We start from the raw sequence: 27,844 nt of genomic DNA, 5'->3' as shown, positions 1-27,844 counted from the left end.
CAGGGGCAGGGCCCGCGCGGGCAGGGGGCGGGGCGGGGGCGGGGCCGGGGCGGGGCCGGCCGGGTTAAGTGGAGCGTGGTGGGCCGCAGTCCCTGTGAACCCCCGGGGAAGCGCACCCGCCGCGGATCCCACGGAGACCACCGGCCTTCAGCGGAGGGAGCAGCGCCAGGTCGCACGCTGGCACCATGACCCAGACGCCCGCCTTCGACAAGCCCAAAGTGAGCGCGGGCGCGGGTGGGGGCGCGGGCTCCGGGTCCGGCTCCGGGTTCCGGTTCCTTGTCTGGCCGGAGGGCTTAGAGGCATCCACGCCGCGGAAGCGAATGGAACCCCTGCAGGCGCCTTCTCCCCTCAGCTCAGACCCTCTTCTGCCTCTGGGCTGTTTAATGAGAAGACAGCGAGGGAGAGAGGGTCTCGAACCCAGAGGCACCCCTCGCTGGCCCCCTGCCTCTGACTTGGCTCCCCTCGTCTCGGTTTCAGCGTCTGTCAGGTGGGCATCCTAGCATCACGGGCGCTGAGCGGCTGTGTGACCTTAGGCAGCGGGCTTGACCTCTCTGAACCTCAGGTGTAATGTGGGGTCCTGGGTCTTCACTCATATCTAGTGGGACTGAGCGCTCCGTGGAAGTAAACAGCTTTAAACTCTAACACTGATGGTTTTGTCAGTGCCTAGGAGCCTAGGTTTGTGGATGCAGAACCTCAAGCCATGCCAGAGAAGGGAGGAGGGGGGAGCAGCGCCCCCAGCGCTCCCTCTACCCCCGTCCCGCCACGAGGAGCAGAGGGTTTGGGTGAACCATAGGTCTTGGACCCCGGTAAGGTTCACTTGCCCCAAGGGATACTCTCTTGTCCCTCCTCCCACCGGCTGTGGTGTCCTGGGAACTGTGGTGTCAGGCAGAGTTCAGGCCCCCTTGTTGGGCTTCAGAGCACTGAGATTCCATCCAGGGAGGGGAGCAACCCAGATGGCTGCCTAGCGGAATGCATCTGCTAGGAGCATTTGAGACTGCTGGGGGTGGTCAGGGGAAGGAGCGAGCCTCAGTCTGCTTCAACGTACCCATCTGAGAAACAGGTGTGAGTGATGACAGCGGAAGTCGCGAATGTTGGGGTGTGTGTGAGGAGACAGAAAGGAAGGGGAGACCCCGGGGGGATAAGGCCTAGCCTCCCCCACTGCTGATGCAGCCACCACAGGGCAAATGCTCAGCTACTTCCTGCCAGATGTGGGAGAGCTGGGGCAGCCCTCCTCCCCACCCCAGGCCTCCTCCTCCACACCTTGTCAGGATGCCTGTGCCCCATCAGCTTTTCCTCTGAAGGCTTTTTTTTTTTTTTAACTGTTTTTGGCTTCCCTCTGCTCTTGGGCTGGGGGACCACCGTACCCTGTCATGAATCCCAAGGCAACAGACAAAACACCTTGATTGGGAGTGAAACGGGAGTATGGAGATGAATAAAAGGTAACATTTCTATAGAACTTGCTTTATGCTCCAATTCAATCCTTGTAACACTTTTACAACCCCGTGGGGCAGGGACTGTTACTGTTATCACCAATTTTTGGCCTCGCCCAACCCTCTGCTTCAAGCTGTCAGGTCATTTCCCCTCTCTGGGCCTCCATTTCTACACCCGGGAAATGGGTTTCACCTGCTTGTGGGGTGTCTGGAGGTTAACAAGGGATGTTTGAAGGTGAACGTAGTGTCACTATGTACATGAGGTGTGATAAATTTTATGTTTCCGTGAGGAGGGAATGTGCCTGAGCAGGGGAAGCCAGAAGGAGCATGAGTCTCAGAGCCACTGTAACCCAGAACCAGCTCCCCACCTTCCCATGGTGTGGCGGAGAATAATCACTAGTATTAGTAGCTGAGTAGCTGGTGCTTATTGAGTTGAATTATTGCTCTGTGCCAGGCACCATTTTGAACACGTTACCCGCATTAATTGATAATAGTGACTCTGAGGTAGCTGGTGTCATTCTGTTTTACAAATGGAGAAACAGAGGCACAGGGATGAAGCAGGCTAGGAAGATCACACAGCAAGGAGGTAGCCCAGCTCGAGTTTGAGCCCAGCAGGGACTAGCTTTAAATTCCTGTGCCCCTAACTAGCTTTCCTGAACTACCTCTGCAGAGGCCTGTGGGGGTGGAGGTGCCAGTGCCTCAAGTGCAGGCCTCTCTGTCTTCTCCTACCTGCCTCAGGTGAGACCCAGTACTTGGCCAGCTTTAAGAAGGTAGAACAGGGCAGCGTTTTCCAAACTTCACGTATACACAGTGTCCTCAAATCACCTGACTTCTGTTCATTTTCAGACTGAATCGGAGGTCCAGGGTGGGGGCTGAGATGCTACGCTTCTGATCGGTTCCCAGGTGACCCTAATGCTGCTACAAACACGAACCACACTTTGAATGGCAAGGCCTTAAAACAGCTGCCCACCTGGTTTGATTACCTCATCCCCACAAATGCTTGGGGCACTCGGAAGTTCTTTGTCAGGGAGGGCAATGCTGATCACATGCCTGTTATCATAATAACGGCTGTCATTTGAATGTTTGTGGGTATCTGGTGCCTTCCGTGATTTATTGCACAGAATTCTCTGGACAACTTGACAAGGCAGATGTTTTCCTTATTTATAGATGAGGAAACTGAGGCCTGGAGAGGTGAAGTGACTTGCTCAAGGCTACTCAAAATCAGCCTCCAGGCTGTAGACTGGCGAGTGAGCTGGCCCAGGTTGGAACTGCATGGTTTCTAAACTGCCTCTTTCTGATGCCAAGGAGAATTGGGACTAAATCTTTCTCATATTTGAATATTTACTCTGAATTAGGCATCGTTCCAACTGCTTTGCATGTATTCACTCATTTAATGCTCAGGACAGCCCTCTGTGGTTAGATCCTAGTCTCTTCATTTACATATGAGGAAACAGGCTCAGAGAGGGGAAGGAACTTGCCAAAGTCACACGGCCAGGAAGCAGCAGAGTTAGACTTGAACCCAGATCTACCTGAAACTGACATGGATGCAGTTACCTGCTTGGCTAGCTTGCCATTCCCACTTTGTGGGGCAGGAGTTAGAATCAGGGCAGCCTTGAACTTCAGATAGATTGGAGTGGAACTCCTGTCTTGCTCCTTAGCAGGTTTAAGAGCTCAGGTGGACAGCTTCCTGAACTCCAGCTTCCTTCTGTGTAAAATGAGCTGATAACCCGAAGATCATGGTGTTATCATGATCTGGGGGGAATTCGATGTACTGATTGGTGCGGGCTGACAAGCGGCAGGCCCTGAGGTCTTCATTTCCTCCCCGGGACTGCAGTGGGGGCTGCAATGGACTCTGGGAAGCCTCTCCACCTGCCCCGTCTCTTGCTGGTCATCTTCCTGCCACAAAGCCCGTCGCCAGTACTGCTTTGGACTGTCTGTGCTTTTGCAGTTACCAGAGCCACCTGTTAAAATAAAAATGCCCCAGGGAAGAGCCGCTTTACCGTTACAACTCGTGTGGCAGTTAGGAGGGAAGGGAACAGAGACTGGGTTTCGTGGAAGCCCGGAGAGAGGAAGTGTCTGGTCACACAGCAAAGCAGGGGACAGCAGCCAGCCTCCTGATTCCATATCTGACCTCGGGTGGGCTTGGTCTGGGTCGGAAGGAGCCCAGTTGCCCTAAGGAGTGTCCCCTGTAGCAGGGAAGGGCAGGCCTACGGCCTTGCTTTGGACAGGAGAGAAGAGTAGGCCAGGGGGCCAGAGTGAGTTTCGAATCTATATTTACCCAGTGTGTTGGGGGCAGGCTCACCTCACCCTTTAGGGTTCTCAGGCCCAGAGCAGCAAAGTAGAGGACGAAACAGACTCGTGTCCTGTGACCACAGAGCGAGACAAGGAGTTTAAACTTGGGCACCAGCTGGGGCCAGGCCAACTGGATCTGAGTGCTGATCCCTAGTTATTTTCAGGAGCCCAAGTGAGTTACTTCTCTGTGCCTCAGTTTGCCCATCTGTAAAATGGGGATCATATGTGTATCCACCCTGCATAAAACACCAAGTACAGGCCTAGCTGAGATGGGGGGCACACCAATGCTGGCTGTTATCGATCATCCTCCTCATGGTTATTGATGATTCTACTCAGATTTTACCAGCACTGACTTAGCACCGATAGGCAGGATGAAGTGGGTCTATTGTGGTTATGACTTCTGATTGTGGTTCATGGGTCAAACAGCATCCTGGCTGTGGCACTCAGTCTGTGATGTAAGGCACGTTCTTTAATCTCTCTGAGCCTCGGTCTTCTCACCTATAAAATGGGGACAACTGTGCTGAGTTCTGAGGCTCTCATCCCATGTCCCCCTGGCTGAAGACACACCTTGACTTCCATGAAACCTCTGGGGAAGCTCACAGCAGCAACAGAGCTCAGTCAGGTCCCAAGTCAGCAGAAAGCTCTGAGGAACTGCTCTGCCCCTTCTGTACCTCAGAGCTTCTGGAGCCAAGATGGGGCTGAGCCCGGGGGACTTCCCGGAGGAGGTGTGGCTGAAACAATTTGTCAGCCCCAGGGTTGGTCTGTCTCCCTACCTCACCCCAAAAGTCAGATGAGAGGCCATGGCGGCTCTGCCCCCTAGCACTTCTCAGCTCATCGGTAAGAGCAGGGCTAAGAATGGGGGGACGTCTGCCCCTCAGTTTGTACCGTGGGTCATCCAGGTTCCAACTGCAGTGCCCAGGTTCCAGGGGCTGGTCAGGCAACCCTGGACACTCTGCTTTGTCTGGGTTCTGGGCCGAGCCCACAGGGGTAGGTCAGCCCCTTCCTTGAGGCAGAGAGAGGACACAGCACTGCTGACCTAGGACAGGGAGAGGAGGAACACTTTTTGCTGTGCCAGGCCCTGTTCTAGGGCCTGAGGGTTCAGCATGATCACATGAAGTCCCTGCTTTTAGGAAACTAATAGTAGAAGAGATAGACATAGTAAGTGAATTTCAAAGTCAGTGGGATGGAAACAACAGTGATGTGTTTGGGGGGCATGGGGAGCCCTGGGGAGAAGTAGTCTGGGATAGACCCCGAAAGAGGATGGGTGACCTTGGGCAAGTGAATGTGCCTCCCTGGACCTCACCTGTCTGGCTGACATCTCCTGAGAACAAAGACTCTGTGTTTCCCCATGTTCCCACTGTGCCCAGCACCTCATGGGCGTTTAGTAAATATTATTTCTTGGTAACTGGGGATGCTTCCTATTCAGATGTGGGAGGATTTCCTGCAGTTCTGATTGCAAATCAGCCACACGGAGAGCAAGTGCAGGGCATGAGGCATAAGCTGCTTCCACAGAGGTCAGGAGGCTTGCCAGGGAGGTGGTGTGGCCTGTGGGCAGGACTTGGGCTCAGAGTTGGAGACACTTGAGTTCCAGCCCAGCTCTGCCACTATGAGTCTGTGTAACCCTGAGCAGGTCACCAACACGCTGTGAGTTCAGCTTGGCAGGTCCATTTCCCCATCCGCAACATGGGGCTAATGTATACCTTGATTAGGGTTAAGATTACATGAGAGAAGGGTCTGATAATAGTAAGCAACTGCTGTTAATACTTCTGTATTATATCTGAGGCTAGGCCTGCAGAGAAAGTACATATAGTAGGAGTCAAAACTCAGATGTGGGTTCAAATCCTGACTCTATCACTGACTGACTCTGTGCCCTTAAATGCTTCTTTGAGCTTCAGTTTCCCCATCTGTAAAATGAGAGTGAAGTTCCTACCTTACTGGTGGTTAGGATGAAATAAGGTAATGCATGTAGATGGTCTAGAACATGGTAGTTAGAAGCCACTGCGGCTCCTTTTATCTGAATGGGGCCAGCAGAGCAAGGTCCCCACCCTGGTCTCCAAGCTTGCACCCCATCGTCATCTAGGGCGGGCTGACAAACTTTTCCACAGATAGTCACAGTTTTCCAGAAAGGTCATTTGGAGGCCTGCCTGAGTTTGGGCTGCCTGTGGGGGTGGCTTCTATCTCTACTCCTCCCTGGAAATGTGTCAGGGCAGCTTCCCAGGAAGCCTAGAGGAGGAGAGTGGGACCTGGTGGGTTCTGCTTTGTTTCTCCCCAGGGGCCTCTTGCCTGCTGCCTGACTCCGAGACCTTCCCTCCACGCTCTGCTGCACTAGGCAGCTCGTGCTCACCGAGCACCTGCCTGCTCTCTGATGAGGTGGGCGTGTCCCCCACCCCGGTTACGCTCGTCCCCCATCTGGATGCCTGCGTCAGCGTCAGCGCTGTCTTCTGTTCTGGCTCTCTCCAACCTGCTCCCCACACAGCAGCGGAAAAAGCTTTTAAAAAGTGATTCCTGTCTACGGCCATGCCGCCCTGCCCGATCCCGGCTGATCTCGGAAGCTAAGCAGGGTTGGCCCGGTTAGTACTTGGATGGGAGACCACCTAGGAAGACCAGGTGCTGTAGGCGTAACAAATTAAAAAAAAAATAAGGGATCGTAAGCTAACAAGGTCCTTGCAATCTGTGAGGTCAACCAAGGGTTGCCTCTCCTAAAAAAAAAAAAAAAGTGACTCCACTGTTTAAAGCTCCTCAGTAGATCCCCTTAACCGTGACCTGTGAGCACTTTCTCTGCGGCCTCATCTCTCTCCACCAACCTCATTCTCGCCAATTCCCTGACCGATCGCTGATGCAGACACTTAGCCCGTGCTGTTCCCTCTGCCTGGAACCATTTCTCTCCTTCCTTCTCTCTGTCTAACTCCTTTATTTTCCCCCTTACCTCAAAATGATCTTTTCTACACTTTTTCTAAGTTGTGCCTCCTCCCTTCCTATGTTTTTCTTTGTCATGTACCTGGCTCATTTTTCTGTCACAATTTGTAACGAGTTCAGAAAGGTACGTCTGCTCGTCAGGCAGGATGGGCTACGATGTGCTGCAGTAACTAACGTCCTCAGGTCTAAGGGGCCTCAAGCGGCAGAGATGTCCGTCATTCCTGCTCGCACTATGCATCGGTCAGTCTGCTCATCACAGTCATGCAGGGACCCAGGCAGGTGGGTGGTTATCATCCTGAACATTGCTAGTTGCTATGCCAGAATGAGAAGAGGGCTCCAGGGAGTCTTGCATTGGCGTTTAAGTGCTTGACCAGAAGTAGCTACACCAGCCCCCCCACCCACAACAGGGCACACAGCAACGAGGGACAGCCTGCCAGATTTACTGCCAATTTCTCATCAGAGGCGCCACGGCCAAGCCTGCTTTTGACTATCTCACCCCTCCTACCTTCTCAGCAACCCCATGCGACATCTCTCTGAACTTCGGTCTTCTCCATCACCGTTTACACATGCCCAGGTCATGCCCACCCTAAAAAGAAATGCACTTCCCTTATCCCACGTCTACCTCTAGCCCCTCCCAAGCTCTTTCTTCCCCTTCAGGGGTAAATTCTTGAAAAGATGGTCTAAACTTTCTCCATTTTCTTACCTTGCCTTCTTACCTTATTCCAGTGTGGATTCTGTCCTCTTAGGCCTCTAGATTGGTTCCTCTGGACAGTGGTTCTTGATCTTGGCCTTGCATTGCAAAAAAAAAAAAAAAAAAAAAAAAGCCAGGCCCACCCCCAAGGATTGTGATTTCATTGGCCTGGGCATCGATAACTTTCCAGAGCTTCCTAGTTGCTCTCAAGAGGCAGCCAGAGCCGAGGACCGCTCCTCCAGGAGCCCTGTTCCCTTAGCCCCAGGGACATAGTTCTGCTCTCCTGGTTCCTCGGCCACCGGCAAGACCCAACTGTATTAGTTTCTTGTGGTTGCTGTAACAAATACCATATAACGGGTACCTTAAAACCACAGAAATTAATTTTCTCACTGACATGGAGTCCAAAATCAGGGTGTCAGCAGGATGATGCACCCTTTTGAGGGCTCTAGGGGAAAATCTATTCATTGCCGTCTTCCAGTGGCTCCAGGGGTTCCTTGGCTTGTGGTCTCATCTGCCCCCTTCCCCGGCTCCGTGGTCACATTGCTGCTGCTGCTCGTGTGTGTGTCTGCGGCCTCTCCAGTCCCACCGCCCTTCCCTCATTCGCACCCGTGTTCCACTTCCTCTCATCCACCACGTTCTCTCTCTGCACAGCCTTTGCATGTGCTGTTCCCTCTGCCTGGAATGCTTTTCCAGCCTTCCGCCTCACCCCTGCCTTTGCCTACTTGGTTCTTCATCCTCCAGATCTTAGCTCAAGCTCTGCTTTCTCCAGGGAGCCATTGCTGGCCTCGCTGGGTGAGGTTCTTTCTTTTGTTACCTCTTTTGTAAGACTGCGTGTGTGCTTTCCAAGGAGTTGTCATGGCTTCGATTGTACGTTTATCGATGCGACACTTCCTATCTCTTGCTCTTACTGGAATGTAAGTGTCACAGGAGCAGGCCTCTGTTCCTTGACCTTAGCTCTCCATCCCCAGCAGGGCCTTGACCACCTGTTGAACGAAGGACTCTTAGTTGATGCTTCCTTAGAGTTTGCTTTTAAGAGCTGGTCTAAGCACATTGCATGCATTGACATGGTGAAGCCTAAGAGGAGGGCTTGTTATCCTCCCCGTTGGATAGAGGGGGACACCGAGGCTCGGAAAGTGAAGTAACTTTCCTCAGGTCACCCAGAGAGGGAGTAGAGGAGCTGAGATTCCAGCTCTAACCACAAGTCAGCCCTGCCCCTCTGGCTGGATCCTCACCACAGCTATGGAGGTGATTAAAGATAAGGAAACAGAGGCTTAGATGTGAGGCCCCTGTCTGAGGTCACACAGCTGGTTGGCAGGTCCCTGGACAGGAAGTGTCAGTGTTTCCGATGTTGAGCATTTTTCGAGAACGCAATAAACATTTGGCCGAGCGGGGCATTAAACTCGTTTTGTTAGGGAATCCAACAGCTCAGTTGACTCCGAGTCTGGGTGTGAGTGCTGCTTGGTCCTTTGCCGGCCAGATGACTTCTGACGACTTGGATGTCCTGCTGATAGGAGGACTTGGCGGATCTGTCCCCGGTGGCCTCCCCGGGTCTGGGCTGGGTTCCCTGTGCAGGAAGCAGCTCATGGGTATTCCGTGATGCCCTTGGCTCCCTCCCCAGCCAGGGCAGCCACTTTCTTGTCCAGGTCTCTTAAGTTCCAGAGGAGGCCCCACCCCAGTGGAATGTCAGTCGAGAGTTTTCAGGATCACCCCCTGGCCCAGGAAGAGTTTCCTCTGTGACCTGGAACAAGCAGATGGCAAGGGCCCCGTCCCACTGTCTCCCTCTGCCTGCTGTGCTTCTCTCAACAGCTCATGGAAAACACCCTGGTCGAGAGGTGGGGCCATGTCCCATGGGCCACACATGTCCACCTACAGTGTCTTCGTGAATCCCAACAATTGTTCTTGGACAGGGAGGCAGTAACGTCCACTGTTTCTCAGTCGAGGAAACAGGCTCAGAGAGATTGAGCGTCTAAGTCACACAGGCAGAGAAGGGGCAGAGCTGGGAGTCCAGCCTGACTGCTATTTCCCGAGCCCCTGTCCTTTAACTCTTGGCTTTGTGTGCAGAGTGCTGTTCATGGGGCTGAGCGTGTAGGGGATGGTCATCCAGACGGCTAAGTATCTAGTGTCCTTTCTAGTGTACTGAAAAGATCTTGTGTTGCCTAATATCAATTCCTGATGAGCTTTGCTGAAGAGTCACTCCCACTTTTGAAAATGGAGCCTGATTTTCAAAATATACTGACTGAATCACTAGTCCAGGAAGTCCGTGGTCAACCCTTTGTGTTAAAGCTGGATTTCGTTTATTGAGTTGGCTGAGAGCAGGATCGCCTATGTGGTGGCTGGGGCTCGGGAGCTCCCATGGGACCATGGCTGGCCTCCCGTTCAGGAGCACCAGGTTTAGGTTTGGGCTCAGATTAGAATTCCAGTCCTGCCACTTACCACCTGTGATTAAGACCAAAGGTACTGGATTGGGATCCTACTTCCATTACTGGCTTGGACAAGTTATTTAACCTCTCTGAACCTCAGCATTCTCAACTGTGAAAGAGGTAGAAAAGCAATTAAACCTACCCCGCAGAGGAAGATTAAACAAGATAACGTGCGTAGAGTTTAATAACGTGTTGTATGTGGTATCTGCTAAGTGCTGATTAATGGTTATTATGGTTAATATTAATATGAACTCTGAAAGTTCCTCCAGGCATTCATGGGTGTGTGCACCCTCTCTTCCCTTTGCCCCTTGCAGGTAGAATTACACGTTCACTTAGATGGAGCCATCAAGCCTGAAACCATCTTATATTACGGCAGGTAAGTTCACTAATAAGAGGCCTTACTCCCTAGGATTTGGGTAGGGTCCACAGTTTGACCCAGAGGCTTCTAGAGAATTCTGGGGTTGCTACTTCTTCCCGTATCTCTGTGGAATTGAGTCATACCCTGGGCAGAAGAAGGGGTCTGTGGAAACATGGAGGCCTCAGCTCTGAGCTGGAGACCCATAGCCCATGTCTTCTGCGCCTTCGACTCTTGGCTTCCTGCTGCCAGGTGAGACAGAGGGAAGCTTGCCTCACCTTACAGACAGACACACACACGCACAGACACCCACGCCAGACAAGCACACACAAAACCAGTCCTGTTTTTTGGCTGAGAACCTGTGGCAGGTGACCCACCCACACAGGATGCCAGTACCATTTGCCGAGCATCTCCTAGGGCTGGGCTGCGCTGAGCCTGTTCCTTGAGTCAGAATTTAATCCCTCTGCACTTGGAGGAGGAGGGTATTGCTATCCCCAGCTCGCTGAGGAGAGAACAGGCTCACAGAAGTGAAGGCGTTGCCCAAGGTGGGGCCGTCTGACGCCCAGAGCTGTTCCACATCACCATGGTAACCTGCTAGAAGATGTGCAGAAGTTGCTCCCCTCTCTGGGCCCAACCCTGCATCTTCCAAGTGAGAACACAGATCCTGCCTCAGCTCTCGTGGGTGCTGGTGGGTTGAAGGGTCCCTAGTGGCCCCCCCGTGAGGAAGGTCTGCCCTTCCCTCCCCTCACTGGCTCATAGTGGCCCCTCTGTTGGGTCCAACACTTAAGAACAGGGACTTTGAAGGCCAGTGGATCCAGATTCAAATCCAGACACCCCGTTTCCTCCTTACTATTTATCTTTGGCCTCTGCAGGTTTAGGGGAAGAATAGGGCCTTTGTCTAGAGCTGACGTGGGAGATGGCGGCCCCTCCTGCCACCCCGCCCCTCGGCAGCCTGAGTTCTTTATAGCTCGCCCAACACCTATTCTGTTTGGAGCTGGAAGGACTCTGCGTCTCCCTCATTGTCTTGAGAGGTTCAGCTCTGGACCTGAATTTGAACATGCTGCCCGGTAAACCAGAATCCTCTCAGTTACGCATATGCCCGCTCCGTGGAGAACTGGCGCTCCTTGGATTTGCCCCCGACTCTCGGGAGCACCTCTTCCAACTCCCGGAGAAAGTTCTGGCAGAAGAACACTTTCCGCCATCTCGTCTCCCTTCCAGCGAGCTTGCTCTGGGAAGCGGCTGTTGATTTAACTGTTATTTAACTATATAAGTGTGTGAGCAGTTACTGTGTGCGCAACTCTGCTTCAAGTGCCACACGGGGGTGAGCTTAATCCTCATGACCGGTAAAGTAGGTCCCGTTACTGGCCCCATATTGTGGGTGAAGAAACGGAGTCCTGATAGGTCAAGTGACTTGTCTCGTGAGGAGGGTGTGACCATTATCCCACCACTAGAGGTTTAGATGAATCACTTAGCTCAGGGCTGAGCACAGCGAGTGCTCCAGGAATGTCACTTAATGATGACAATGTCATTAACATAACCAGTGGCTCAGGCTAAGTCGGGGAAAGCCCGCCTGGCTTATCTCTGCCTGTCCTTTGCCCATGTCGAGTACCAGCCATCGCTGCAGGGCCCTGACGAGGCCGAGAGCGGGTTATGGGTGCCAAGATGGGATCTCATCCGGGTGCTCATTAAGGGATCATAGAGCACTCATTAGCGCAGCCAGGTGGCAAGACTGTGGGGGTGGGGTGACGGGAAAGGAACCGTGGGTGGGGGAGCTGTTCAGATTTTCAGTTTCCCATGTCTGGTGTCTCTGAACACTCTTGGCCCTGGAGGAAGGGGGCGGGGGTGCCAGCTGGAGTTTGATCTCTAGATCAGCGGAGACTCAGATATGGAGAGCCCTGGAGGACTTCCTGGTGGGGGTGGGCCAGGCCTGAGAGGGCAGCATCTGGCCTGTGAGCCGAGCCTCAGGCCAAGTCAGTGGCCCTGTTCTGCCTCCGTGTCGTGGGCCTCCGCTGATTCTGTTTCCTCCTGTTTCTTCTTCCTTCAGCTCCTGTGATTCCGCCCTCTCCAGGGGCTTCTCCTGGCTCTTTCTCAGTCTCCTCCAAGACCCTGTCAGCTTTTTCTCCGAGACACATTCTGAATCTGGCTGTTCTCTCCCTGTCACCACCCTGCTCTGAGCCACCACTTGGACTATTGCGATGGCTTCCTGACTGGTCTCCAAGTGTCCTCTCTGGCCTCCCCTGTCTACTGACCCTCCACTACTGCCGTCGGAAGAATTATCTTACAACAATTATCTGATTGGCTCACTCCTCTGCTCAAACCCTCCCACAGTCCCTCCCACCTTGCTCAGGGCCAAAGCCAAAGTTCACATATGGCCCTTCAAGTTCTAAAAGCCTGTGGAAGTTCTGACCTCTTCTTCTGCTTCTTACTTAGGCCATTCTGGGTGTTTCTTAAACACGTCTGACCTAGTAAACAGAGAGGGTGGGGAACTTGCCCAAGGTCACGTAGCCTTCATAACAGAGCCGGGATTCGAACCCAGGCCATCTGGCTTCAGCATCTGCTCTTTTCAAGGATGTATAAATAGTCTCACGTGTCTCTCTCTGTACCCTGCAGAGAAAATATCCTGAGTTTCACTGACAAGGACATGGGGGTCCTCAGAGGGGATGCCCCCTGCCCGGGAGCTGGCAGACACAGGAGGGGTATGAACCTGAGCTTATCCTCCTCACTGGCTCTCTGTGGTCAGGCTTCTTATAGGTACATTGCCCACCATGGCAGGAAGGGGACAAGGGAGACAGCGTTGGTGGGAGGAGGCTCCCATCTTTGGTTTGGGCAGCTGGGTAGATGGAGGAGCCATATTTGGAGGAGCCATCCCAGGAAGGGGAGGGGAAAGGTGGCCTGAGATGCCTGGCTTCCAGGGGTGGTCGGACACATGGGTCTGTTCTGGTTGCTGCTATTCATCCAGCGCCCAGCACGTGATACACCCTCAGATGGTGGTGTGCAGATGTGGAGGGTGGGCCTCTGGATGGTGAGTTGAAATCCATGGAAGGAGATCTGAAAGAGGTGGAGGAGGAGGAGGACCTCCACCAGGAAGCCGTGGGGTCACACGAGCTAGAGGGACACCACAGGGAGAATCAGGAGTAGCAGGCCCAGTGGGCCCAAGGCAGATGTGGCCACTGTGTTCGCTAACATGGGAGCCAGAACCTTAGCATCACTTCCTCTGCCTTCCATCCGCTGGTGCCCAGAAAGATACCCAAAGTACAGGCTCTGCAGAGGACGTGGTCACTGGGGGTGGCTTCGCGAGGGCGACTTTGGGGAGGCTGGCCCACAGTGGAAGGCTCAGCGAGCACCCGACCTCACTGCCAGGACAGCACCAGAGGTTCACCTGCCCGCCCCCCTCACCCCACCCCGCCACTGTGTCTTGCAGGAATGGGGATCACGCTGGGCTGACTGGCAGACTGGTGGTGGGCACCAGGGTGACCCTTGGTGATACCCACTGGGCACTCACAGGGACCCGGGGCCACCAGAGAGGGAAGAGGGCGTATTTAGGGGGCTTACGTAATAGGTATTTATGTAGGGAAACATTTTAATATTTGAATGACGGAAGCCGTTAAAAGACTTCAAGACTACTTGCTTGAACTTCCATGTCTTTGGCAATTTCCTCCCTTCCGTCTGCTCCCTTTGTGGCTAACTAGATGCTTGAGCCTCCTGACTTCATCATCTAACTCACCTAACCGTTTGTTCCTAATTTTTTTTAATCTTTTGTTCTGCTTGCCGGAGGATGTTCTCAGCTTTTATTTTCCATTCCTTCTAATCGAGGATGTTCATTTTAGGGTTCTTAAGTTTTCTTCTGTTTTCTGCATTTTTTTTGTTTCCTCGGAGCTCCTTTTGTCTCTCGTTTCGTCCCTCATGGTAGAAGCGTTGCTTGATGTCTAGTAATTCTTTGTCCCTTTTATCTTCAAAGTGGGAAAGCTGAGGCCCAGGGTGACCCGTGACCCAGGCTGTGCAGAAAGTGGGAAGTCAGCCCCCCTCGCATCCTGTCGCCCCTGGCTGGGGGAGGCGGAGGTGCTGGTGGGGGGAAGGAGGCTCCGGGCCAGGAGGGCTGTCCTTAGCAAGCCCTTACTGAGTGATGGCTATATCTAGCCCTGGGAACGGGGAGGACTGTGGGCAGGGAGGGGAGGGACCTCTGAGGCTGATGGCCAGCTGTCCCAGCCCTCTCCCAGCACACTGGGCCGGGCAAGCCTCTCTGACGTGCTGGCCAGACAGAGGTCGGAGGAGGGAGGGCAGGCGTCTGCCCTGGCCCCTGCTCCTGCGCTGTAGTGATTGCCTCTGATAACCCTTGAGCTGGCGTAGAACAATCTGACTGCGCCAACTCCTGGGGCGGAGCAGTGGGCTTGCCCTCATACCTCCTCTGTCCACATGTGTGTGTCCATGTGCACAAACAGATTTTAATCCTGGCTATCCTTGAGATTCTCTGGCTGGTCATGGTCTTGGGGACAGGAGGTGCTGGAAGGATTCCGGTCCTGGTTCTGTATGCCCTGGACCTCAGTTTTCCCATCTGCCCAATGGGAAGAGTTGGATGGAGGGGTGCCCAGGGTCAGTCCACTGCCCTCATGTTTTGTCCCCAGGAAGAGGGGCATCGCCCTCCCTGCCAGCACAGCTAAGGAGCTGCAGGACTTCATCGGCATGGACAAGCCGCTCAGCCTCCCTGGCTTCCTGGCCAAGTTCGACTACTACATGCCTGCCATTGCGTGAGTCCCCCACCCTCAGGCCCTGGACAGCGTCGGTCCCTGTGCCTGGGACAACTGCCAGCACCAGGCCTGCACCTCAGCCTGTGGGGCGGGAGGCCCTAGCTCTGCTTCTGACCATCGTACATACTTGCTCAGAACTCTCTATGCTTTGGGGCCTCAGTTTTCCCTTCCGGGAAGTGGGTGTGATGAATTGAAATCCCTTCAACTTCTACAGAGAAGTGACAGAATGTGTGGGTTAAGAGCACAGATCCTAGTCTCACACTCTTTCATGAAATAACACTGGACAAATTCACCCTCTCTGGGCCTCAGTCCCTCATCCAGACAGTGGGCCTGGGATGCCGTCCACCTCTTAGGGCTGGAGTTTAGAGTGAACACAGCACTGTCCTCACCAAGCCCCCTTTTACTATGCAGACAATTGCTACCTTTATTGACAGCCAGACACTGGTGCTTTTGTTATTTTGCATTCCTTCCATTTTTTAATAGCAGAATCTCTCTCAGACAAAATACAATATATGGATAGCTCACAGAACTATACGTTTTGTAGTCATCAGTAGGGCTGCTAGGGGGACATACTCCTCATTTCCAGAGGAGGAAATGAAGGCTCAGGGAAGTGAAGGGGCTTGCCCAGGACCCCACAACTGGCAGAGAGTAAAGTCCAGATTCTTGCCCCCATGCCACCTTAAGCTTCTTGGCACCAGGCAGAGTTTCCCAAGGCATGTCGGTGCTCTGGGAGCTCAGGAGGGGAAGAGGCAAAGGTGCTGGGAGCAGTCAGGGAAGGCTGGCCCGGGCCTTGGGGTGGAGAGGGCGTGCATTGTCCAGAGGGCTAGGCCTGAGGAAGGGTTTGGAGGATGGGCCATGCATGCATTATTGGAGGACCAGTGAAGGTGTGTGAGGCAGGCAGAGGCCTTTGGCTGCTGTAAGTGGCCAAGCACGCATGAGAAGTCCTAGCAAAGGAAGATGTTGTGCCAAGGTGGCTGGCTTCTTGCTGGAGGCTTTTAGGCTCAGCCCTGCCCCTGGTAAGCAGCTGCACTGGCAGACACATGCCCCCTCCCTAGAGGCATCTGCCTCGCACCTCCCAAGACAGCCCCACCCCAGAACATAGACGCAGGCTGAGGCATCTCTCCATGCCACCCCTGAGGCTGCTCTTGTCTCTGGCCACACGCAGAGGGGGCCCAGCCCCCTGAAGGCCCGAGTCAAGCAGGCTGTTAGACATTATTTCCTTCAGAGCCGCTTGAGACTCTGACCTCCCCCCACCCCGCCAGCATCCACAGGTGTCAGATGAGAGCCCTCATCTGCGGCTTGCTTTCTCACCTCCTTCATGTCTCTGTCACTTTCAGTGAGGCTTCCCGATCCTATTACTGATCGCAGGCCCCGCCCATTACCATTCCGTACCCCCCTCCCCTGCGTCCTGTGTCTCCATAGAGATTTTCACCATGTGACCAACGACATATTTCACTCATTTATTTGCCTGTCTCTTGCTAGACCGTAGGCTCTGACAGCAGGGATTTGCCGTTTCCCCTGTGCCTGGGACAGTGTCAGTCACGGTGGAAGGAATGCATGCCACAGCTGTGGCGGAGATCGGGCACCCTCTCTCTGGGAGGCTGGCCCCCCTTGCAGCAGGGCTGACTCCACCCCCCAGGGCTGTTCCCACTGGAGAGGCAGCTGCTGCCCACTGTCACCCTCCAAGGCACAGGTACTTGCAGTGACCCTCCTCCTGGCAGTGGCCGGCTTCCCCAGGGCACTTCCCTCACACATTCTGCTTTCTAGTAATTGTTCCGGTTTCACTCTTCGTGGCAGAAACTTGCCGCTAAGGCTCAGTCCACTGTCCTTCGATCAACACTCACAGTAGCCCTTGCAGGTTAGTTTGCACCTTGCTTCTGCAGCCAACACTCAGAAATAACAATGAAACAGTTGAGCATTTTTCTGTTCCGCTCCAAGCCCTGGCCCAGGTGAGTTTTATGAGATTTAACTCATCTGCCCTCACAATAACCCTCTGATGTGTGTGTCAGAGAACGTGATTAACAGGTCACACAGCAGATAAGTGTGGGACCCGGGATTCAAGTCTGAGTCCCAGGGGTGTCCCCATCCCAGAGTTCCCTCTGGGTTTCTCCCTCTGTGCCCTTTTTTCTCTTTAGTTTTATTGGAATGCAATCGACGAGTAGAAATTGTATATGTTTTAGATGTACAACTTGACGTACGCATACCTCGTGAAATGATCACTAGTCAAGCTTGTTAACATATCGATCACCTCTGTTATTGTGTGTGTGCGTGCGCGTGTGGTAAGAACCCTTAAGATGTACCCTCTTCGCAAATCTCAAGTGTGCAGTGCAGTATCGACTGTAGTCACCGTGCTGTACGTCATCTTCGGAACTTACTCATCTTGCGTCACTGAAGGTTCGTAGCCTTTGATCAACATCTCCCCACCCCCTGCCCCCGACAATTGTTCTTCTACTTTTGGTTTTTATGAGTTTGACTATTTTGGATTCCACATGCGAGATTATGCAAGTATTTGTCTTTCTGCGTCTGGCTTATTTCAGTTAGCATAATGTCCTCCAGGTTCATTCAAGTCACAAATGGCAGGATTTCCTCCTTTAAGGCTGAATAATACGTGTGTGTGTGTGTGTGTGTGTGTCAGAGAGGGAGAAGGAGAGACATTTTCCCATTCATCTGCAGGTGGACATTTAGACTGCATCCATGTCTTGGCTATTATGGATAACACTGCAATGACCATGGGGGTGCAGATATTCGGTGAGATACTAATTTCATTTCTTTGGGATACATACCCAGAAGTGTGATTGCTGGATCATACAGTACTGTTTTTAGAGGAATCGCCATATCGTTTTCCATACGGGCTAAACCAATTTACACTCCTGCTAACAGTACACAAGGGTTCCATTTTCTCCACATCCTCACCAACACTTAACTCTTAGCTTCTCTTCTCGATAGTAGCCATTCTAAGAGGTGTGAGGCGATATGGGATTGTGGTTTTGATTTGCATTTCCCTGATGATCCATGATGTTGACCACCTTTTCATGTACCTGTTTGGCCATTAGTATGTCTTTTGAGAAATGTCTATCCAGGTCCTTTGCCCATTATTAAATCTGGGTTATTTGTTTGCTATTGAGTTGTAGTTCTTTATATATTTTGGATATTAGTTCCCTGTCAGATTTGTGGTTTACAAACATTTTCTCCCATTCCGTAGGTTGCCTTTTTACTTTGTTGATGGTTTCCTTTGCTGTGCAGCTTTTTAAAGCAAATTAAATGTGCTTTAATTTGCCTGTTTTTGCTTTTGTGGCCTCCGTGTGTCCGTCCCTGTTGGCCAACATTCATCACTCAACAAATATTTGTGTGGCCATTATGTCCTAGGTTCTGTCCTCGCGTGAGGAACCGTAGCAGTGACAAGACAGATGGTGGAGTCTTTGTCTCATGCAGACTACATTCTAGTAGGGGAGGTGAAAATCGGCTAACAAACCATGTGACACGTAACGTCGAGTGGTAGTAAGGGCCACGGAGGAAACTAAAGTCCAGAGGAAGGGGTGGAGAATGACAGAGAGGCTGTTTTAAAATAAAGTGGTTCCGGAAGTCGTCTCTGCTGGAGCCGGGGTCTAAATGGAGGGAGGAGAGAACACAGGACAGTCTGGCGGAAGAGCATGTAGGTGGGGGCGGGGGTGGCTGCGCACACAAAGGTCCGATGTGGAAACAAGCTTGACTGTGCCCGGGACAGAAAGAGCCTCTGTTGTGCTCGTGGAATGAGTGAGAAGGAGGGCGCTGGGGAGGTCGGCAGGGGCCGGGTGATACGGGCCTTGTGGGCCAGGCCACAGAATTGGGATTTTATCCCACGTGGTGGAAGCCCTTGGGTTCAGAGGGGGAGGAGCAGTGGGCTTTGATTTGCATTTGTGAAGGACCGCTGGGGCCTGTTAGATAAGGTGGTTAGAGCCGGAGGTGCAGGGGCCAGGAATTAGCATACGGTTCGGAAGCAGAGCTGCTGGCACTTGCCGAACCTTCAGCATCTTCTCCAGTGGACGCCCAGAGCTTGGGGCTGGGGGTTAAGGAATGGGGACCCAGAAGTGAGTTTGATCCACCAAGGGTTGGGGACAGCTTTGTTATTCCTGGAGCTCCCGAGGGACTTTGGGGAAGGTTATCCCAACCCGCCCCCTGCTTTCTCTTCCCAGGGGCTGCCGGGAGGCCATCAAAAGGATTGCTTATGAGTTCGTTGAGATGAAGGCCAAGGAGGGCGTGGTGTACGTGGAGGTGCGTTACAGCCCACACCTGCTGGCCAACTCTAAAGTGGAGCCCATCTCCTGGCACCAGGCTGAGTGAGTGACTGCGTGGAGGAGCTGGGCCGAGGCTGTGGCAGGGTGGCCCAGCCTGAGACCCGAGGGTCGGACTGTTGGGAGGCCCTGACCCAAGCAAGACTTTGATTTTTTCCCCCGATCTGGTCTATGGCTGAAGATGGGCTTAATTCTGTCATGAGAGACGTGGTTCCCATTCCTCACCTTGGCTTATGTTTTTATCTTGGGCGAAAGCGTTTGGCTGTGTCTTGTCACCCCTAGTCCTAGGCCCAGGCCTGCCATCTAGGAACGTTAACCGGCTTACCCAGTGCCTAGCGGGGCCCTGCTCCAACCCCAGGGCATCTGGCCCATTCCTGCCGCCCAGGGATCTTGAGTGGTGTCACACAGTCACCTGCCCCTCTTCTAGCCGTGACTCTGATACAAGTGAACAAGTGAACAAGTGGGCCAGGCGAGCATAGCCATGCTTTCCATCTGGGGGGTCCTCCAGGTCTGGAATCAACAGGCAGTTCCAAGGAAGCCGGAAGGGGGTTTGCTGGGGGCTTTTGGCCATTTCCCTCAGGCTTTCCTTAGATGCAGTGGGTTGGTGGGAGGAGGCTTCTGGACATTCCTCTTTCTCTTCTCTCCTCCCATCGCCTCCCCCATCTCTCCCCCAGCATTGTCCCTCTCCCTCTGTCCCTTCCCCCCTCCTCCTCACCCTCCTCTGTCCCAGGGCTCCTCTTTAGACTTTCCGTTGTCTCAGGCCCATCCCTCCTCCTTTCCCCACACAGAGGGGACCTCACCCCTGACGAGGTGGTGGCCCTCGTGTGCCAGGGCCTGCAGGAGGGAGAGCGAAACTTTGGGGTGAAGGCGCGCTCCATCCTGTGCTGCATGCGCCACCAGCCCAGTGAGTATGACCTCGGCCCTGCCCCAGGCTGCCCATCCGCCGCCAGCCCCAGCCTCTTAGACTGCTGCTGCACCTGGTCTCCCCTGTGCCCCTTGCCCCCTGCTATCCCTTGGGCCCACAGTGGGACCTTGGGGCTTCCTGAAGTCATTAGAGCCCTTCCGGGTCGGCTCAGAACTTCCTGGCAACAGAGACCTTTTTCCCAAGGAGACCAGGCCTTATAATCATGTGACCTGTAGGAGGTTCAAATCCAAAGGAGCCTGAACAATAGAAAACAATCTGGGCCAGGTTCCGACCAGCCCGTGGCCCTCCCCTGAGACCCTGTGTGCTAGGCCTCTTCCGGTCTAGGCCACAGGACCTGAGTAGGTCTGATCTCCGGGATCTGAGGGGCCTCACTTGTAACTCACACTGATTAAATACCCAGAGCCCCGCTGTGTGATCTTGGGCACGTCACATCACTGCTCTGGACTTCAGATATGCGTTGTCACAGGAGACGATGGTACTTACCTCATTTTCTAGTCTAAGTAGTGAGAATCGAAACAAAGGGTCAATGCCAAGCTGTAGGGCCCGCCTGCAACAGCGAGTGACCTGCGCGTACTTTCTCTAGCCCCTGCAGCAGCCTCGGAGGACTCGCACTGCCTACCCCACCTGATAGACGGGGGAACTGAGGCAGACAATGGCGAAGCTTCTTGCTTCTCAATCAGGGAGGCACGAAGCTCAGATGTGAACCCGAGGCCATCTGGTTCATTCTCTTTTAAACACTTCACAATGACTTTATTGGTTAAGAGTCCACAGTATGTTCGTATATTTCCTAGTGCTAGTGTGAGTTGCTTTCGATCTGAGTGGGCCTCTGTCTCCTCGCCTGCTAAGTGGGGTAAGCCCGCCTTGAGCGCTGTTGTGGGGAGAAACGAGAGGACTGAGCCCGGGCCCTGCCCTCGGCGATTTACAAATAAGACCTCTGGGAAGCCTCACCACAACCCTGTGCAGGAGCTGGAGGTGTCTCCTCTGAGCCACTGGGCGGAGTGGTTTGCCGAAGGCCATGTGGTTAGGCCGTGACCGTCGTCAGGATTTGAAGACACTGGACCCTCTGTCTTGCGCTGCCCTCGGGTGGGGCTGGGGCGGGATGGGCAGCGCGCAGCACTTCTGAAGGGACCCGCCTCCTGAGTGCTGCTGCCGACAGGGCCTCTCGCCCACAGACTGGTCCCTCGAGGTGGTAGAGCTGTGTAAGAAGTACCAGCAACAGACTGTGGTGGCCATCGACCTGGCTGGAGACGAGACCCTTGAAGGAAGCAGCCTCTTCCCTGGACACGTGAAGGCCTTCGAGGTGGGCCCTGTGGGAAGGAGGCGGGGCGAGGCCGGCACAGGTGAGCTGTGGGAGGAGCTTGTCTTCACCCACAGTAGGGAGCAGTCGCACAGACGGGAGTGTGAGGCCTCTTGGGTTCCCGGATGTGTCTCAGCTGGGTCTGGGGGCCCTAGGAATCGTGAATTCGGTACGAAGACCCCACTTGCCATTTGGGAGTCTGAGCCCGTTTCTGCCTATGATTTGCTGTGTGACTTTGGGCAAGACTGTCTCTTCTCTGGGCCTGGTTCATCTCCTAGGATAACTGCATTGGAGCAAACGTCTTGGCCTCACAATGCACTTCCCTTGGGAAAGGGTGAAGCATGGAGTTAAGTGGGGGCTCTGGAGTCTCACTGCCCAAGTCCGGAGCTTGGCTCCCCACTTTCTAGCTGTTTGACCTCGGTCATATTACTTCACTTACTTGAGCCTCAGTTCCACCCCCTACCCCCTGTAAAATAGGTATTACAATAGTTGTGAAAGTTAACGTATGCAAACCATTTCATACAGTGCCTGACACGTAACTGTCTAGTAAGTGATAGCTACCCCCTAATGATTTAAAAAGACCAGACTTCCCTATCTTGAAGGGGCCAGCCTGACCGTGGGCATGGTCCAGGCTGCGAAACTCAAGACCCAAAGCGTAGTGGAGGCAGGGCCCGCTGGGGCCCCCCAGGGCCCCCCATGACCTGGCTCTTGCCCTTTCAGGAGGCGGTGAGGAGCAACATTCACCGCACAGTCCACGCAGGGGAGGTCGGCTCTGCAGAGGTGGTGAGAGCGGTGAGGAGGCCGGGCTGACGAGGGGCTGGACCCTTCTCCCTGCTTCTTCCCCGCCTCATTCTGGGCTCCCCTCCGCTTCTCTGCAGGCTGTGGACACGCTCAAGGCACAGAGGCTGGGACACGGCTACCATACCGTGGAGGATGAGGCCCTCTACAAGAGGCTGCGACAGGAGAACATGCACTTCGAGGTGCCAGGGAGGGGGAGGACGGAGGTGGAAAGCCAAGAGGGTCCCAGGAGCCAAAGGAGCAGGGCAAGCTGTGGCAGGTGTGGGCAGTGGGCATTAGAGCTGCCCAGGTGGTAGAGGGAGAAGGGGACCGACGGGCTCACGGAGTCGGCAGCAGGGAGGCCAGTGTGACCGGGGCCAGAATGGTGCCAGAGCAGGTGGTTCCAGCCCCAGGATGTGGGGGAGGGCACGGTCAGCATGGCCTGGAGGTGTCCTCGCCAGCCCCATGCCTGCTCTTCCAGGTCTGCCCCTGGTCCAGCTACCTCACGGGCGCCTGGAAGCCAGACACACAGCACGCGGTCGTTCGGTGAGGCTTACTCCCCTGGGCCATTCAGTTTTGTACTAGGAGAGCCCAGGGTGGGAAGGAAATGCAGGGGCTGGGTCTCTTGATACAAAATCTGTATGAACCCTTGGGAAGCAGGCGCTATTCTCAACTTACAAATGAATCCAAAGCTCAGATGGGCTGTAACTTGACTAAATAGCAGAGCCGGGCACGCTATAGCTCATTCCACTATAGCAGAATGTCCTACTGCCCCAAAAGAAAGGTGAGTGTCTCCTGCTCACATGGTCTCTGCTCCTGGCCCCTTGGACAACCCCCAGGCGCCATCCCAAAGCCTTCGCCTGGAGGGTCTGCCCACCCTACCCGCTTCCACCCCACCGAGGCGGCCTTGGCCCGTCTGCAGGCTGTCCTGCGACTGAGTTCTTGGAGTGGCACCAGACCTCAGTAGGGCAAAGCCGCCTGTCCCTGACACGGGACGAGGACGGCAGAGACTCGGAATGACCAATGTCAGGCCACACTGGTATGCCTGCCCAGCGTATGAGAAGAGAAGGAGCTTGGGCTCCAATGTTCCGGTTCCACGGGGTCCGGAGGTCTGCCTCAGGAAAGGGGAGTGCGGCACCTGTGGGACGTCCAGGTGGAGGCTCTCGGGGGCACATGGGTGCACAGCCGGTGGGCTGGAGAAAAACTCGGGAGTCATCTACACAGGGTGCTGGAAGGAGCGATGGTCTCAAGAGACAGGGAGCAAGAGGGCCTCGGATAGAACCCAGATGGACAGTGACATTTGAGGGACTTAAGGGACAGGCCGGAGAGACGGGTAGGAGGGAAGCCAAAGTGTGGTGTCTGAGAAATTGAGAGAAAGGGTTCTAAGAACAGTCAACAGCATAAAATTCTGCTCTACAAGCCGAGTGCACTCAGCTAGGAAAGGTCCACTGGGCCTCACAAGACGGTGGCCAGAGAGCGTGCCCATGACGGTGTCCATGCTGCCTGCAGAGTAGATCCCAGTGGGCTTGCCGACGACTGGGGGACAGTGTGGTCGGCTCTCCCAGAATGCTGGCGCTGAAGGGGAAGGCTGGAGAGGGTGGGAGCCAGGGGGGTGCGTGCTTGTGTGGCCGCCCCACACCCCCATTCTCCTGGGCGCTCTCTCCTGCCTTTGCCCAGCTTTGGACTGGTCAGATGGTTTGAGTCTTGAGTTGCTAGTTAGGTGACCCTGGACAAGCCACCCGAGTTCTCTGTACGAGGCCCTGCAGGTGCGACTAAGGATTAGGTGAGGCTCACAGGGCGAGGGTTGATGCAGCGACTGTTCACAGGAGACGAAGGGGCTTTTCTCTGTGTCTTCTCCACACCCAGGTTCAAAAATGACCGGGCTAACTATTCACTCAACACAGATGACCCGCTCATCTTCAAGTCCACCCTGGACACTGATTACCAGATGACCAAGCGGGACATGGGCTTTACTGAAGAGGAGTTTAAGAGACTGGTGAGTGAGCGTGGGCCTCAGTGGCCTTGACCCTGGGCATGTGTAAGGCCTGCAGGGCCCGGAACCTCTGGGGCTGAGTGCGTTTGCCTCAGCGGGCCAAGCCAGACCCAGAGTTAGCCGCCTTCCCCAGCGTCGTCCTGGCCTAGGCCAAGTGTGGTGTTCCGTCCTTTGGGTTGAGACCTTCAGGGAACGCCAGGAAAGCTGTCTACCCCTCTCCCTAAAAGATGCTCAGCTATAAAATTTTGCACTTTTCAGGCTATTCATAGATCCCAGGCCGAGCCCTTGATTTTGGGGGTTATAACACCCCAAAGTCTCTCCCTGCAGGGGTATCTTTCTGGCCCCGTCTCAAAGTTTCTCCAGCTTTCTTCTCCCACGGCTGAATCGTGGAGTGCCACTTTGAGAACACAGGACCTCATGGCCTCTGCCCTGGCACTTGCTGCTATGTGACCTGGGACCAGTTCTCGCCCCCCACTCCTGAGCTTAATCGCCCATATTCAGTGAAGAGGGTGCGCTGTCACTGGATTGCCATGCTCTCTAATTCCACGTTGTCTGCTGCGCCGGTGGCTCCCAGAACATCAACGCGGCGAAGTCCAGTTTCCTCCCCGAGGGCGAGAAGAGGGAGCTCCTGGACCTGCTCTATCACGCCTACGGGATGCCGCCTTCGGCCGCTGCAGGTACCTTCCCGTCTGAGCTTCTGGGCGCTCGGCTAGCCCGCCTTTCTGTGGGACTTCTAGCAAGACGCCCTCCCTTCCTGTCTTGGGTGGCCCCAAGGATGTGTGACGACTCCCTGGGTACAAGTCCCTGGCTGGTGGCAGCCTCGCACTAGATCAGCTTATTTTCTGTATAATGCTGTCTTGATGCTGGTCTGAGAGAGAGACTTTATGAAGTCCGGTCCTAAAGGTCTTGGCAACTTGGAGCATCTGCATGACTGCCCAAAGCCAAGAGCAAGGAGCAGGGCCCAGGTCTTAGCTCTGTTCTGCTCCTTCCTGTGTGGCCTTGGCAAGGCATTCCTTTGCTCTAAGCCTGTCTCCCCATTTGTAGAAGCGGGGCTCTTCTCTGGCTCCAAAGCTCTGTGATTTTTTTTTTTCCCTTTACATTCTGGGTACTGTGAGTTGCCTAACCTTTCTGCTCCTCTGGCCAGCAGGGCAGCATCGATGATGATGTCATAGCCGCCTCTCGGAGCCCTTGCCCTGTGGATGGAGTCTTCACAACTCTGGGGGTTGAACGACACTCCTACCTTACTCCCTCCAGGAAGACTGTGATTCCATAGTGAGCTACTGATGCTCTTGAAGCCCGTGTGTCCATGTCTACACACACACATACCTCGGCATGGCCACGTCTCTCCACTGATTATGTGCCCGGGCCTGGCTGACTCTGAAACCCACCTCCGATGGTGACTTGTGCCGAAACCCTGGTGCTCAATAAAAAGCAACAGCTGGTGTCGTGCAGCATGTGGTATGTGTGATGTGGTCTCAGGTGGGAACAGAAGGAGCCTCTGGGACTCGGCCCGAGAACCCGGCAGGCACTGAAACTGGGGAGCCGGAGCTTCCGAGGCTGGGGGTGAAGAGGGGCCCACAGCCTGCCCGCCCTCCAGAAACGAAGCTTCCCTTGAAATCTGTCCGCTCATAAGCTCCCTGAACTCTTAGCCCCTCCCACTCTAGGTTTTAAGGGGAAAACCTTCCTTCTGGGTTTGAGAAGCTGGCGACTGTGCTGAGAGGAGGTAAGACGGAAGACTGACGGCTCAGACACCAGGCCGAGGCGCGGTGCCGGCCTCTGTGGAACGGCCGGTCTGCTCAGGTATTTCTCCCATGAAAGCCTGGGATAGCGCTGGATCCCAGCTAACTGTCGACTGGAACTACGAGGCCCAGCCCCTGCTTTTGCTGTTTGAAAGAGAAATAATCTTAAACCAGCCACACAAATCAGCATTTATTTCCTGGGTCCCAGGTGTTACTTATCTTGGTAGAAAGAAAGGGCAAAGAGTTGATCCACGTAGTTTTGAGCACAAAAATCTCTTCTCTAAAAATGTATCTATCTGTGAAGCTCCGTGAGGGAACCTCAGAGCTGCATAGATGGGCAAAGAGTTTAGCTTACAATGGCTCCCCCCGAAAAAAGTGAATTGTCAGCTCCTTCCCTCTCTGCTGAAAAATGTTTAAAAGTTTTTAAAAGTTTAAAAGTGTTTTTTTAAAAAAAAAAAAAAAGGGATTAGAAGGTCTTGACCTAGAAGGTGGGGGTTGGGGAAGAGGAAGCAGAGCTGGAACATAGTCCTTGCCCAGGCCGCCCATGAAAGGAGTGCCCTTGGGTGGGCTGCTCACCCCGGCGGGCAGGGCCCAGCCCAAGTCCTAGCGCTCGCTGAATAAATAACATCCTGTGGTTACAGTGTCGTGAAAGTGTACCTGGGCACTGTGAGGAGGTGATGGGAGCGTGGAGCCTGCAGGTGTGGGCGGAGGGCCTTCCCAGGGTAAGGGCCACGGCGGCCTCTGGGGGCAGTCTGGCCTTGCTTGCCTGGGACACAGGGCTCAGAGAAGAGGCTGCGGGGCCAGTGCCAGGGCTTCCTGTCCAGGTGGGGACAGCAGGTCTCTCTTCCAGCCTCCTTGTGCAAGGTCAGATTCAAGATGAGGTGGTCCCATCGCTGCTTTCGGGTTGATTGCTAGCTTCCTTGTCTGGGGCGCCTGCCTCCGCCTGTCCTTCTGGAGAGGAGAGGAACATATACACACATGAAAAGCACAGGAGGAGGTCTGGGAGGGCCTGGCCAAAGCGATAACAGTAGATGAGCCCTGCGGAGCAGGAGAGGATTAGGGGTGGTGGTGGCCAGAAGGCACCTTAGCCTGGTCTCTAACATTTAAATGCTTACAAAGAGAATGCACATGGTGTTACTAGTATAATTAAACCCAGTTAAAGGCCAGGATTGTGGATGAATGCTAAAAGCATCAAGTGCATGGCAGCTGAGGGTCGGGACCCTTGTGCCAGTTCTCCAGAAAGAGAGGGCGAATGGGAGGTCCCAACATGCACTGGTGTGGGGTAGTTGTTCTTAGTAGAAAAGGGTGTGAGACGAGGCCAGCTCAGGGGAGTACCAGGGTATGGCCCACGAACCGTGGGGGCAGAGCCTGTGACTGTTTCTTTGTGCTGTGTCCTCCCCAGACTAGCCACACCTCCCTATCTGGCCTCTGTCTTTGCGTCCTTAGGCTGAGCCCTTCATGGGACTAAGGAGAACCACAGCACTGTACCGAGCTCTGTGCAATCCATGCAGTGCCCGGAGGTGGGATTAAGTGCATGATGTGAATGAGAAAACCGAGGCCGGAGATCAAGCAGTCTCATAAAGCAGCATTCTTTGGAGTTTATGAAGGCCTGTCATCCTTGACCTTGCCGCATTCCGCTCTTGCAGCAGTCTTGGGAAGTGCGTGTTGGTGGTAAGCAAGTGCTGCAGGCAGAACTTGGACGTCTGGCTCCCCTGCCCCTCCCCCAGGCTATCTCCTATCCTGGGAGGTCCCTGTAGCAAAGGCTTGGTCCCAGAGGGTCTTTCTGACCCTGCCAGAGGCCTGAAGAACTAGACTGCACTTTGGGCACATTTCCCAGCTTATGATGCCCTATTTGGCCCTGAGCCTCCCATGCCGGCGAGCAGGAACAGTCTTGCTAGATTCCATAGTAATCTCTGCTCTGCCTTTTCCTTGCTATGAGATCTTGGCAATTCACTTACTCTCTCTGAGCCTCTGCTTCCTGCTCCATAAAGCG

At 54.2% G+C, this 27,844-nt stretch overlaps 2 protein-coding genes and 1 pseudogene across 12 annotated transcripts in view; 2 read left to right on the top strand and 1 right to left on the bottom strand.

Moving 5' to 3' along the window:
* The first annotated feature begins 42 nt into the window (after nucleotides 1-42).
* Nucleotides 43-26,209, top strand: ADA (adenosine deaminase). 5 transcript variants are annotated; one of them, XR_005653091.1, is made up of 13 exons: nucleotides 43-218; nucleotides 10,064-10,125; nucleotides 14,727-14,849; nucleotides 19,022-19,165; nucleotides 19,909-20,024; nucleotides 21,218-21,345; nucleotides 22,063-22,134; nucleotides 22,221-22,322; nucleotides 22,601-22,665; nucleotides 23,986-24,115; nucleotides 24,687-24,789; nucleotides 25,257-25,570; nucleotides 25,762-26,209. XR_005653091.1 is itself a non-coding variant. In XM_039864397.1 (13 exons), exons 4-13 carry the CDS (start codon nucleotides 14,785-14,787, stop codon nucleotides 25,271-25,273), a joined length of 942 nt encoding a protein of 313 aa, XP_039720331.1. In that variant the 5' UTR covers nucleotides 49-218; nucleotides 2,598-2,691; nucleotides 10,064-10,125; nucleotides 14,727-14,784; the 3' UTR covers nucleotides 25,274-25,566. The 5 variants fall into 5 exon arrangements, 4 of the variants coding, with proteins under 4 accessions (XP_039720329.1, XP_039720328.1, XP_039720330.1 ...); XM_039864397.1 differs by lacking the exon at nucleotides 25,762-26,209 and adding an exon at nucleotides 2,598-2,691 and having other exon boundaries at nucleotides 49-218; nucleotides 25,257-25,566; XM_039864395.1 differs by lacking the exon at nucleotides 25,762-26,209 and having other exon boundaries at nucleotides 22,063-22,125; nucleotides 25,257-25,566.
* LOC120604202 (uncharacterized) lies at nucleotides 6,230-6,341 on the top strand (annotated as a pseudogene).
* The window catches only part of PKIG (cAMP-dependent protein kinase inhibitor gamma), a 71,945-nt gene continuing 70,126 nt past the window's right edge, over nucleotides 26,026-27,844 (bottom strand). For 5 of the 7 annotated variants that reach the window (XM_039864404.1, XM_039864408.1, XM_039864406.1 and 2 more), the window contains exon 4: nucleotides 26,026-26,802. In XM_039864404.1, the coding sequence (XP_039720338.1) occupies nucleotides 26,723-26,802 (80 nt within the window). In that variant the 3' untranslated portion in view covers nucleotides 26,026-26,722. The remainder of the gene's footprint in view (nucleotides 26,803-27,844) is intronic. The other 2 variants (XM_039864401.1, XM_039864403.1) reach the window with 1 other exon arrangement.

This window comes from Pteropus medius, unplaced genomic scaffold (assembly GCF_902729225.1).
Source record: "Pteropus medius unplaced genomic scaffold, Ma_sr-lr_union100, whole genome shotgun sequence".
In the NCBI taxonomy this organism is placed as follows: Eukaryota; Metazoa; Chordata; class Mammalia; order Chiroptera; family Pteropodidae; genus Pteropus; species Pteropus medius.
This window is presented reverse-complemented; position numbering and strand designations above follow the sequence as displayed.

What these genes read in the sequence shown, in the direction of transcription:
- ADA (XM_039864394.1), top strand. Translation starts at nt 186, where the DNA reads ATGACCCAGACGCCCGCCTTCGACAAGCCCAAA. An exon ending in CTGCATGCGCCACCAGCCCA is followed by an intron (nt 20,025 to 21,217) that starts GTGAGTATGACC and finishes TCTCGCCCACAG; the next exon opens with ACTGGTCCCTCGAGGTGGTA. An exon ending in CTGCAGAGGTGGTGAGAGCG is followed by an intron (nt 22,135 to 22,220) that starts GTGAGGAGGCCG and finishes GCTTCTCTGCAG; the next exon opens with GCTGTGGACACGCTCAAGGC.